The sequence below is a fragment of the Arvicola amphibius genome, chromosome 1 (assembly GCF_903992535.2).
Source record: "Arvicola amphibius chromosome 1, mArvAmp1.2, whole genome shotgun sequence".
NCBI classification, from domain to species: domain Eukaryota; kingdom Metazoa; phylum Chordata; class Mammalia; order Rodentia; family Cricetidae; genus Arvicola; species Arvicola amphibius.
In genome coordinates, this window is record NC_052047.1 from 91,746,616 (window position 1) to 91,759,591 (window position 12,976).

Here is a 12,976-nt window from a genome sequence, read left to right on the forward strand (position 1 = left end):
TTCTAAAGGATTTGAAAGCAACCGCAATGAGAAACAAATTACTCAGGCTGTGTAAAAATATCATTCGGTACTTGTCGTTAACTGTAGGGTACCTACATCTAACTTCTGAGTGTAATTCCAAATGTGTCACATTTGCTGGGTCGTGAGGTCTGCTTGCTTCGAATAGAAAATTATAAAGCTTGCTCAGTCCCCACATTTGTTCATTGCCATCAGTGTCTGGTCATGTTTATCTTTCTGCAGGCTCAACACTCAGAACCATTTGATAATAGTCCAGAGGTTTGTAAAGTTTCATCAATTTTTATTCCTACCAAGATTCCCACATATTTTTATTAACTTTTTCCCCAGTAGTTTTGGCAAAAAAAAAAAAAAAGCCTGAAGGTCACAGGGCAAAATCACAAGTTTTATAAACTGTGTGTCATGCAAGGAAGAATCCGGTTTGCTCTGTGGACCTGGATTCTTCGGCAAAGGGGGGGGGGGGGGAATTCACCCTCCCACCATACGTCGCCCAGCTGTCTCCCTGCCCCCACTCCTTCAGTGGCCCTCTGTGGGCCTCCCCACAGGGGTATTTCTCATACATGGGTGTCTAATTTTGACAGCACTCTTCAGAGCACCTCACCAGCTCTGATAATGGACCCTCACACCCTTCTCTCTTCCAAAGACCTGAGTCCACCCATAAGGTTTGGAGATACAGAGACGACAGCGACTCTTACTGAGTTGACAGTATCCTTGGGTCCCAACAGTGGACACCAGTAAGTTGCTTCTGACTTCATCTGTGATTTTCCTGAATTCTGATTCCCAGATACTTTCTCACATAACCAACTCACTATCAAACGCACATTAGTTTAAACCAGTTATGCCCTGTCACCCACAAGGTCCCTTAGGCAGGGTATAGACTTGAGTTTGGCACACTGCAACCATTTTGTGCGTCAAGGACTCTGAGCCGATGGCCATTCTGTTTAGTGCCAGTGGCGGTGGCTTCTCTATGCATTTTATGCTCTGTTTTGTACTGTAATTGTCACTGTTCCAGAGCTGCCAGCTAGCTGAAAATGACTTTCTGATTACACTTGTCATCCTCTTCCCTATTTAATTGAAAAACGCATTCAGGTGAAGGTCTGCAGGCAGCAACCACCCCCCCCACCCCCACCCCACCCCCCCGCTGATAACTCTCCAGCTTTCAGGGCACAGTGGAGGAGGAGGAGAGTCGGTGGAGGGGCTGTCTCTAAGTTTGCAAAGCGAGCACGGGATCATGACAAGGTGACCCCATCAGTCTTCTAAGCTTGAAATGGTCCCCTAGAAGTGCAAAACCTGAGTGCAAGGACAGCTGCTTTCAGTCCGATTTCTCTCTAAAAAATCTTGCAAAACCAGTCCTCTGACAAGGGGCCCCTAGCATTGGAACTGCGACAGGGAGTCCAGAGTGGAGCACGGTCACTTTTATCAGTCATGTCTGAGAAGAAATGCTTCTCTTTACATGTATAAGTTCAAATAGTTGGACACACAAAAAGGTAAGTTACAGCCAGGCAGTGGTGGTGCACACCTTTAATCCCAGCACTCGGGAAGCAACAGCAGGTGGATCTCTGTGAGCTGGAGGCCAGCCTGGTCTACAGACTGAGTACCAGGACAGCCAGAGCTACACAGAGAAACCCTGTCTTGAAAACAAGCAAACAAAACAACAAACGAATGTAAAGTTAAATTATAATGTTTTAAAGGAATAAAAAAAGCCAACATGACTCATGAATATGTTTCCATAAACATAAGTAACATGTGACTGTTTGGAAATGAGAAACACAGGCCTGGAAGTCACATATTAACTCTTAACAAACTCTGACTATAAGTTTGCAAAATCACATAGGACAGCAATTCTATATAAAATAGGTGAAGAATAAATGTAGACGAGAAAAATCGAGTGTCTAGTGAAAAGGTAAGGAAACTGCCTAACTACATAGCGCCTAGACCTAACTACACAGTGTCTAGACCTAACTACACAGCGCCTAGACCTAACTACATAGCGCCTAGACCTAACTACACAGCGCCTAGACCTAACTACACAGCGCCTAGACCTAACTACACAGTGTCTAGACCTAACTACACAGCGCCTAGACCTAACTACACAGCGCCTAGACCTAACTACACAGCATGTAGACCTAACTACACAGCGCCTAGACCTAACTACACAGCGCCTAGACCTAACTACACAGCATGTAGACCTAACTACACAGCGCCTAGACCTAACTACACAGCGCCTAGACCTAACTACACAGCGCCTAGACCTAACTACACAGCGCCTAGACCTAACTACACAGCGCCTAGACCTAACTACACAGCGTCTACACCTAACTACACAGCATCTACACCTAACTACACAGCGTCTAGACCTAACTACACAGCGCCTAGACCTAACTACACAGCGCCTAGACCTAACTACACAGCGCCTAGACCTAACTACACAGTGTCTACACCTAACTACATAGCGTCTACACCTAACTACACAGCGTCTAGACCTAACTACACAGTGTCTAGACCTAACTACACAGTGTCTAGACCTAACTAAACAGTGCCTAGACCTAACTACACAGTGTCTAGACCTAACTACACAGAGTCTAGACCTAACTACACAGCATCTAAACCTAACCACACAGTGTCTAGACCTAACTACATAGTGTCTAGACCTAACTACACAGCATCTAAACCTAACCACACAGTATCTAGACCTAACTACGCAGTATCTAGACCTAACTATGCAGTGTCTAGAATCCAGAGAATGTCTTTACCCAGTGAAGCATCTCTTTGACCTTACCTTTTTTCAGACAAGGAAATTTGAACAATTTGACCAGTCCAAAATCATCTCCAGACACCAACACTGAACTGCTATAATTGGCGTCCACCGAGTTGATGTCAATAACCTCAGCGTACTTGGGCCAAATCCCACTCACTTCAGGGCCTTTCACACACGTCCAGGAGGCCCAGGGAATCCCTTTGATTTCTTCCTTACTTGTTAAAGGCTTGCCCGCTGAAACAGTCAATATGATGTTATATTTACAAGTGGAGCATATAATAACATATTTTAATCATTTTTTCTTTTCTTGCAGAGTCTAAAACCACCACTAAATATAAATCAGAGGAACTGTAAGTTGTAATCTCTTCACCCAGTTAGTTACTTTTTTGGTGGGAGAGGGAAGGACTTTAAAAAAAATCAGCTCAAAGTTTAGAAGTAAAGAGACCAGGAAAAGACTATTGTGCTAAATGCAATGTTTCAAACTTGTAATACTTCCTAGACCTTAATTACCAAGACTCAAGAGCTCCGACAGTGGGTTTATCTTTGAATGACACTAAGTTATGTGTCATCAATGCCAGGTCATCAACATTTTGCAAGGCTTTTAAAACCTTGGCAAAGCTTCTCTTGAACTTTATTTTTCAAAGTTTAAGTATTATTGCATGCGATCTTCTAAATTAATCGATTTATGTAGTTTCTTATTTATTGGTGTGCACGGATATGCATGCACTTGGAGGACAGGTGACAACGTGGTTGGGACTGAATTCAGGTCCCAGTCTCAGCAGCAAGTGCCACCTTGCCAGCCTATAAAGGATATTTGATTTTTTTTTTATTTTTTAAGATTTAAGTTATATGCATAGTGTATGTTTGTATATGGTATTTGCACATAAATGCAGGTGCCCATAGGAGCTCAAGGAATCAGACCTGGCAGGGCTGGATAAGGCTGCCGGCCACCTCACCGTGCTGAGAACCAAGTCTTTAGATCAGTCAGCACTTCTAACCACTGAACCACCTCTCCAGACCCCACAAGTGATTTCTGTTTTAAATAAAAATTCAGGCTCTACACATTTTAAAATGGATTTTTATTATTTTACTCCTGGTTACTGAATCCACAGAATTATGGTAACTAAGTGTAGTTGGTTGTGGGAACTGTTCCTAACAGCTGCTGTGGGTCTGCCCCCTGACACAGGGCTCAGTTTCCATTTCTGTCAACAGATTAGTGAGGTCCACAGATGGCGCGCGCGCGCGCGCACACACACACACACACACACACAGATACACACACATACACACACAGATACACAAAGAGAGACAAACACAGACACATACGCATGCACACACAGATCCCCCCACATACACACACAAAGACACACACACATACACACACACAGAGACACATACACACACACAGATATACAGACACACACACAGATCCACACACAGAGATACACACACATACACACACAGACACACACAGACAAATACGCACGCACACACAGATCCCCCACGCACATACACACACAAAGACACACACATACACACACAGACACATACACACACAGACATAGAGACACACACATACACACACAAAAAAAACACACGAGCAAGCCACAAAAGCAAATGTGTGGGAAATATTCAACAGGTATCATTTTTAAATTCAAAATAAATATAGTTAAACATACATCCTGATGCTTATGCTATGTAAATAAGGTATATCCTCAAATAGAGAGCTGAAGAGCCGACACCTCTTCAAAGTGGCCTAGACTGTGTTACTACGTCACTGTTCTAAAAGATGGCACTCGAGTGACCACAGACTCCGAGAAGGAGTTGGAGCATTGTCCGTGACCTGTTCCTGCTCGAGGGCTGCACCTCCAAAAGAGACTCAGAAGAGAAAGCAATCTGACTGTGGCAGTCACGTTTGGAGCTGCACCACCTGGGAATAAGCTGAGCGCGCCCAGCAGAATGATAAAGCGAGCTGGAGCATCATTGCTGAGCAGGATGTCATTTTATTCCAGATGACAGAAGTGTTGCAGACGCTTTCATACGGAAAAGTGAAGGATGAAGTAATATCCCTTATGTCTTCTGGGCATGTGCTCTACCCGTAACTTACACCTTCTCCCTGTTAACAGTTTTTGTTTTGTGACAGAGCCTCGGTAGACACTGCCAAAACAGACCCCAAACTGTGACTTCTGCCTCAGCCTCCCAGGTAAATAATGTTTCAATGAAAATTTCAAGAGAAAATACAATTGTTGGAGGTTAAGATTTACGTTACACTTTCTTTACTTGTTCTTTTTTTTTAATGATTAAAGAGTATAATTTAGACCTCTTTATAAGTGGCATTTTAGTCTTACAAACCAAATGTCACTAAATTGCTATAACTCAAGACAGGTGAATCTCTTATATAAAAGTTGCAAGGTGGATACAAATAAAAAAATGTGCCCAGTGGATTTTAAAAAGCTGTGTTTCGGCAGCCAATCTGGTTGTGATGGCTAGACCACAGGCTAGACCACAGGCTAGACCACAGGGCATGCAGTTCTTCGAGGCCGAACCTTGTCGAAAGGCTCTAACCTGACCTAACAGATACCCTTGTTCTCTGAGGCTGTCCTGTCTAAGGCTCAGCAGACCATCTTAGTCCTTTGGATCTTGGTAGAAATTTGTTTGCCCAATGGTCACATGTCTAAAGTATGTGATAGGAAGAAAGAAACCCTCTAGGAATGAAAAGTCTGAACTTTTGAAGGGGAATATAAAATACTTAAGATTTATAACTAGTTTGCAAACATTAAAATAAACATGAGATAATACTTTAGGCTTTCAAAGGTTGTTGGGAGCTGTGTGGCCTAGATTCAGATCAGCATGAGTGCTTGTCCAACGGGTCTACGGGTCTCCAGGAGGCAAGAACCATGGAGGCACCTTTCACTCGGCAAGGGTCAGTGGACTTCGGGAGGGCACAGAATATGGCTTGACGTCACAGCCTTCACGCTCTTCTCTCACGACGTTGATGATTCTCTTAGCGTTTCTTGGTTCTGCTTTGGCAGTCACGTATGGGTCAGATGTCATCATTCCCAGAAACACCACTCCTTTTCTCACACACTTGCCGCTAAAGTTAGGCTTCTCGGGTTTTCTCTGGAAACACCTGCTGTCACCCCAGACTCTGGGACACCCTTCTAGTTCAGTGCTAACAGGATCGGAGGTCGTAAGAACTAACGGGCAGTCAAAGAAACACGAGCTAACTGTATGCTAGCAGCTTATGGCAAATCACCCTATTTCTGTAAATATGTTTGTTAAGTTTTGAACAATTTCATTGCTCCTGAGAATGTGTGCCTATGCAAGGAAAGGATGTATCTGGTTCGCTATTTAGCCAAATGCTGAGTGTTGTTTTTAGTTTAAAAGTTGTTTTGAACAATACTCAACTTCATATGAAAAAACAAAAAACCCAGGACTTCAAGCTCTATTACAGAGCTACAGTAATGAAAACTGCTTGGTACTGGCATAAAAACAGACAGGTGGACCAATGGAATCGAATAAAAAACCCAGATATTAATCCACATATCTATGAACACCTGATATTTGGCAAAGAAGATAAAATTAGACAATGGGAAAAAGAAAACATTTTCAACAAATGGTGCTGGCATAACTCGATGTCAACATGAAGAGGGATGTAAATAGACCCATATCTATCCCCATGCACAAAACTCAAGTCCAAATGGATCAAAGACCTCAATATAAATCCAACCACACTAAACCTCATAGAAGAGAAAGTGGAAAGTAGCCTTCAACAGATGGGCACAGGAGACCACTTCCTAAATATAACCCCAGTAGCACAGACGCTGAGAGCAACAATAAATAAATGGGACCTCCTGAAACTAAGAAGCTTCTGTAAAGCAAGGGCAATCAATAAGAGAAAAAGGCAATCTACTGAATGGGAAAAGATCTTCACCAACCCCACATCAGACAAAGGACTGATAAAGAACTCAAGAAATTAGATATCAAAATACCAAATAATCCAATTTAAAAAGGGGTATAGATCTAAACAGAAAATTCTCAACAGAAGAATCTCAAATGGCCAAAGACACTTAAGGAAATGTTCAACATCCTTAGCCATCAGGGAAATGTAAATCAAAACAACTCTGAGATCCCATCTTACACTAATCAGAATGGCTAAGATCAAAAACACCAATGATAGCTTATGCTGGAGAGGATATGGAGAAAGGGGAACACTCTTCCACTGCTGGTGGGAGTGCAAACTTGTACGGCCACTTTGAAATCAGTATGGTGGTGTCTCAGTAAACTGGGAATCAGTCTACCTCAAGACCCAGCAATACCACTCTTGGGCATATACCCAATCATACTATAAGGATATTTGCTCAGCTATGTTCATAGCAGCATTATTCATAACAGCCAGAACCTGGAAACAACCTAGATGCCCCTCAACTGAAGCATGGATAAAGAAAATGTGGCACATTTACACAATGGAGTTCTACTCTGCAGTAAAAAACAATGACATCTTGATATTTGCATGCAAATGGATGGAGCTAGAAAAAAAAAAAACCCACCCTGAGTGAGGTAACCCAGACCCAGAAAGACAAGCACGGTATGTACTCACTAATAAGTTGATATTAGATGTAAAGCAAAAGATAACGAGCCTCCAGTACATGACCCCAGAGAAATGGGGTAACAAGGAGAATCCTAAGAGAAACATATATGATTCCCCTGGGAAGGGGAAATAGACAATATCTCCTGAGAAAATTAGGAGCATGGGGGGTGGGTGGAGGAAGGGAGGGCAGAAGGAGAAGGGGGAGGAGAACGTGAGGGAACAGGATGGGCCTGGTGGAGGAAGGATGGAGAGGGAGATAATCTTGATTGAGGGAGCCATTATGGGGCTAGCCAGAAACCTGGGACTAGAGAACTTCCCAGGAATCCACAAGGATGATCCCAGCTATGATCCTAAGCAGTTGTGGAGAGGGTGCCTGAACTGGCCTTGCCCTGTAGTCAGATTGATGACTATCTTAAATGTCATCATAGAACCTTCATTTAGCAACTGATGGAAGCAAATGCAGAGATCCACAGTGTAACACTGGGCTGAGCTCCCAAAGTCCAGTCGAAGAGAGAGAGGAACAATAATAAGAGAAAAGGGGTCAAGACCATAGTGGGGATACCTACTGAAAGAGCTTACCTGAACTAATGGGAGCTCACTGACTCAGGTCTGACAGTGGAGGGAAATAGCATAGGACCAAACTAGGCCCTCTGAATGTGGGTGACAATTGTATGGCTGGGGCAGACTATGGGGCCACTGGCAGTGAGACCAGGATTTATTCCTACTGCTTGTACTGGCTTTTGGGAACCCATTTTTTTTGGGAGGGATACCTTGCTCAACCTAGATGTGGTGGTGGGGGGCCTAGTCCTGCCTTAAAGCAGTGCACTAGACTTCGTTGACTCCCCATGGGAAACCTTACCCTCTCTGAGGGGAAAGGTAGAGGGAGCAGGAGGAGGGGAGGGAGTGGGAACTGGGATTGGTATGTAAAAAGAGAAAAGATGATTTAAAAAAATAAAAGCTGTTTTGATGTAAAAACTGGGGAAAACATAATTGACACATTTGTTTTCTCTGGAAGTTAATGCCGGTGTGGGAAACACGCTTGCTTTTGAAGTATAAATAAAGACAGCAGCTAGAGCTATCTGGGCTGGCCACTTGTGTGAAATTCATCTGGTAGTTGGACCATTCTTCGCCAACACCCCTTCCCTGTCCCAGGATCCGAACCTGGGCTGCAGCAAGACCATGGCAAAAGGTGAATACAAGATCTCTACCATGAAGATGCCTTGGTGTTCACATTACTGTGACTGCCCGGCAGGCTGAGCACACACAGCTCCCATCCCTTCACCTTGGTTTCTGCTGCAGAGAGGCACGTGTGAGACTCTCATAGAAAGAGCACGAGCATTTTGCAGACTGGCTCTTCAGTCATTCGCCTTCTGAGAAATGTGTCAATCAACAATACAAATGGCAAAGCAGGAAAGGGCTGGAAGCAAGAGAACTTGTGAAGCATGGGGCCTGGATGCAGAGCTAAGCAGCCGTGGACTCCACATTCCTGGAAGCGCGGGAAACAACTATTTCAAGTCATCTGTTTCTAAAAGTGACAAAGTATTTCAATTATATAGAAGATTACACAGTGCTACAGGGAGCGAGAATTTGCAGCACTGAGTGTCAATGAATATTATTTGTTTTCATCGTGGAATTAAAAAAACCATTTGTTACTTCTATCGTGGTGTGTGTGCGTGCACGCATGTGTGCGCGTGGAGGTCATAGGACAACTTGGTGGGGTCAGTTCTATCGTGGTGTGTGTGCGTGCGCGCATGTGTGCACGTGGAGGTCATAGGACAACTTGGTGGGGTCAGTTCTCTCCCTTCCACTCTATGCTGGTCCCATGCACTGAGCTCAGGTTCCTAGGCTTGCAGGCGGAGTCACCTCACCAGCTTCCTTCTAACAGAACTTTAAGAACAGAGTCATTGCAAATCCACTGGGCGCTCTTCCCCCAATTGCATTTCTTTTTCTTTCCTTAGATGTAACCCATACCCTGGGGGACCGCTGAGCATGCCCATGCATCTGAAACATATGCTATGACGTAAGAGGTGGAAAGATGTGAACTTATTTTAATGTCCTAACGGTTTTGTTTGAGTGAGCATACACTGCGCATACCGTCTTGTGTTTATTTGCTCAGCAGCATACTTTTGAGATCTACCTAGACTGACACAAGCTGGCCAGGCCCGTTCCTCACAGCATTGCCTCCTGAGACTGCACACTCAGACTTTCCTCACGCTGATGGCCGCTTAGGAATTCTGCTGCAGTTTTGTTTCCTGCAATCCCCGGCACAGCAAGCATTTCTGTGTATATATATATTTTTTAAAGATTTATTCATTTATTATGTATACAGTGTTCTGTCTGTATGCTCACTGGCCAGAAGAGGGCACCAGATCTCACTACAGATGGCTGTGAGCCACCATGTGGTTGTTGGGAATTGAACTCAGGACCTCTGGAAGAGCAGGCAGTGCTCTTAACCTCTGAGCCATCTCCCCAGCCCCTTCTGTGCATATTCTTAATCAGCATTGTGCAGTGTTAGTTCTCTCCCACCAAGTACCATTGACAGGCTTGGGCCAGTCTAAGTAACTAAAACAGTGCTGCTCTGCCTATGATGTGCCCATTAGAACAACATGGGTATTTAGGCCCAGCGTATGCTTCCCCTTTAAATCTTACTCATAGTTTCCTAATATTTAAAAACTTTTAATGTGACCCAACTCATTAACCTTTTCTCTGAGGGTCCATGACCTAGGGATCTTGTAGAGAACATCCCTTACCCTGAGGTCATAGGACATGCCCCCTACATTTCTCCACGAGGTTCCAAGTCTGCCCTTCACGAGCATCTCCCGTACGCATCTGCCTAGGACTCACATGGCATTTTGTAGAAGAGTCTCTCCCCAGCACCGTCATTGGTTTGCAGGTATTTGCTGTCCAGAGACCAGTCGATGTGGGTGATGAAGCTAAGCGACTTGTTACATTCTCCTATTTTCTTATACCGCTGGGCAACAGCATAGACATCCACGGGGCCATCGTTGGATCCCACCGCCAGGTAAGAACCATCTGGGGAAAATTTCATTTCATGAATGACTTCTTTTCTATCTTTGATATGGACCACTTCTGTCATATCTCTGTAGGAATAAAACGCAAAGTGATAATCAGGAAATCGAGAAATAGAAAACCCAGGTCGTGTTTTGAAAGGTGTGTGTCATGAGAGAGAAAAATTCTATAGGGACTAAAAGATCTATTTTCATAAAAGATATGATATATTTGCAATTTACATCCTGCTTTTAAAAGCTAAAACAAACATTTAAAATAGTATTTTGTGCCCTCAGAGTAAAAATAAAAGCCTTTAACACAAAGAAAATTTGCTTCCATGTTCAACTATATATTATTGAAAATTTTATCTAAAAATTAGAGTTAAAAGCCACTTTAAAATATGCAATGCAGAAAGGCAAAACACATCAAAATTAGTATAAAAATAAGCCATCTGTTTATGTCTTAAACGTAAGTGAGAGCAGATGTGATGGCGCACACCTTTAATCCCAGCCTTGGAAGGCAAAGGCAAGCAGATCTCTGGGAGCTGGAGGCCGGTTCATCTACCATATCAAGTTTCAGGCCACACAGGGCTATGGAGTGAGATCCTGTCACTCACTAAACTATTATGCTTATTGTTACTTTAAAGGAGCGAGTCTAAATGAAGACAATTACTACTCTTTAAATAGCAAAATGCTATTGGGAGGCAGAGGCAGGTGGATCTCTGTGAGTTTGAGGCGAGCCTGGGCTACAAGAGCTAGTTCCAGGACAGGCTCCAAAAACGACAGAGAAGCCCTGTCTCGAAAAACAAAAACAAAAAAATTATCAAACTGTTATGCAATCCTTTCATCTCACCATGAAAGGTTGCAATGAATATGCTGAATCACTAAAACGCTAGGCATCTTTTTTGGTCAAAATCTTTTTAAATTTAATTCTTTGAGGGTTTGAACAATGCATTTTGATTATATTCACCCTCTTTTCCCAACCAAATCCCTCCCAAATCCAGAACCACCTCCTGACTTTGTCTCATCTTTTTTTTAAAACCCACCCAGTGCAATTTGTGCTGCCGTATATTCCTGGATGCATGATCATTCTCTAGAGCCCAGAACTAGCCAAGTTCTGTTAAGATTAATTTCTGCTTGTGTCTGAAAGCTCACTGGGGTTACTTTCCCCTTCCAACTGGGAGACAGGATTGTGACTCAGGCCACCTGAGCCAATGAAGATGGCTTCATCAGCTCTAAAACAGACCGAGTGCATCCAACAACAGCAAGGGTTTGCTTCCACATGACCGGGCCTACACCTCCTATCATTTACAACAGTGCTCGCTGTGCTACAACAACATAAAGTAACGGCACAGGTTTCCTTTGTTTGCACTTGAGAGTTCTGTCTAAAAGGAAATTTGGTAATTGACTACCTTATCATCAGTCAATCAGCAGTGAATGGAAACACTGCCCACTAATTTGGTAACGAGTTATATGTGGGTGGTAATGAGGATTCAGAGTAATAAATGGTGCTAAGAGCTCTCCACACTGTACAGAATTTTCTCCACATAAAACACGCCACATTCGTTTGCAGCTGTACTTCTTCGCTGTAATTACAAAATGGGTAAGCCAAGGGAACAACTGATTCATTCAGAGGAGTTCCACAGGGGAGTGGCAGTTCTTGTCCAGTATAAAGAATACAGGTTGTCAGCAAGCAGGAAACACTCCAGTTCTCTACCAATTCTACGCATGAAATCTTTGACTCAAGCTCACTTATAAGAATTTAGTGTTGTTGGGTGCTGCTTTATAATTTCTGCTTCTTTTTCTGGCTTAACCACCAAACTCACAACCTCCCATCTCAAGTCCCTGGGATCAGAAGTCCTCGGATCTCACTCAGATTTTACAAAGGTCAGTGTGGAATGTGTTAAGGAACTTCTAAAAGTACTGGCTGGGATAGCATCCTCCATGAAAAACCGTATTTCTTTGCAGCAAATCACACAACGCATTATTTCTATGAAGAGACTGAAGACTCTAACAGACCATATCAAGTCACTGGGTTAGGTTCTGTGTCCAAACAGTTTACCAAAGACATCTGGATTTCCAGTGTTCTGGATTTCAGAATCACAGGTAAGGGATTTCCTAGCAATGTGACATATTTTATGACCAGGATTCTCTTTAACTTTTAACAAAGGAACATCTCAGAGTATCATTTTCAGTAAGAAATGTACCTGACTCGGAGAACAATGAAAGAGCCATCCTTCATGCCCAGGGCCAACTGAGACCCGTCTGGGCTGAAGGAGACACTGCGGACTGCTTCTTCCATGTTGCAGCGGGCAATCAAGGCGTGGTCGGCCAGACTCCACAGCCTAAGGACCAAGAACAGGATCAAATAAAGACCGAACCAACCCCTCAACCGTCTTCCCACCTTCACATATTCACATAGTAACTTCACGCCCACGCCCTTCACCATGTTGTCAGAACATCTGGGAAAGGATTCTATCTGCCTTTGGGCCACTTCCGTCACTCAAAAAAACCTAACAAAAAATATGAGGTGAAATTTGCAAAGATTTTAGGATACACAGGCTAGAAAATCCAAACACTGCTTTGCAAAGTGTCTTCTCTTTG

General features: G+C 43.4%; 1 protein-coding gene across 4 annotated transcripts in view; it reads right to left on the reverse strand.

Annotated features, from left to right (window-relative positions):
• The window catches only part of Eml6 (EMAP like 6), a 160,438-nt gene that overhangs the window by 94,380 nt on the left and 53,082 nt on the right, over positions 1 to 12,976 (reverse strand). For all 4 annotated transcript variants that reach the window (XM_038313523.1, XM_042054357.1, XM_038313533.1 and 1 more), the window contains exons 8-10: positions 12,580 to 12,717; positions 10,209 to 10,465; positions 2,795 to 3,007 (exon numbers count right to left, since the gene is read on the reverse strand). In XM_038313523.1, the coding sequence (XP_038169451.1) occupies positions 2,795 to 3,007; positions 10,209 to 10,465; positions 12,580 to 12,717 (608 nt within the window). The remainder of the gene's footprint in view (positions 1 to 2,794; positions 3,008 to 10,208; positions 10,466 to 12,579; positions 12,718 to 12,976) is intronic.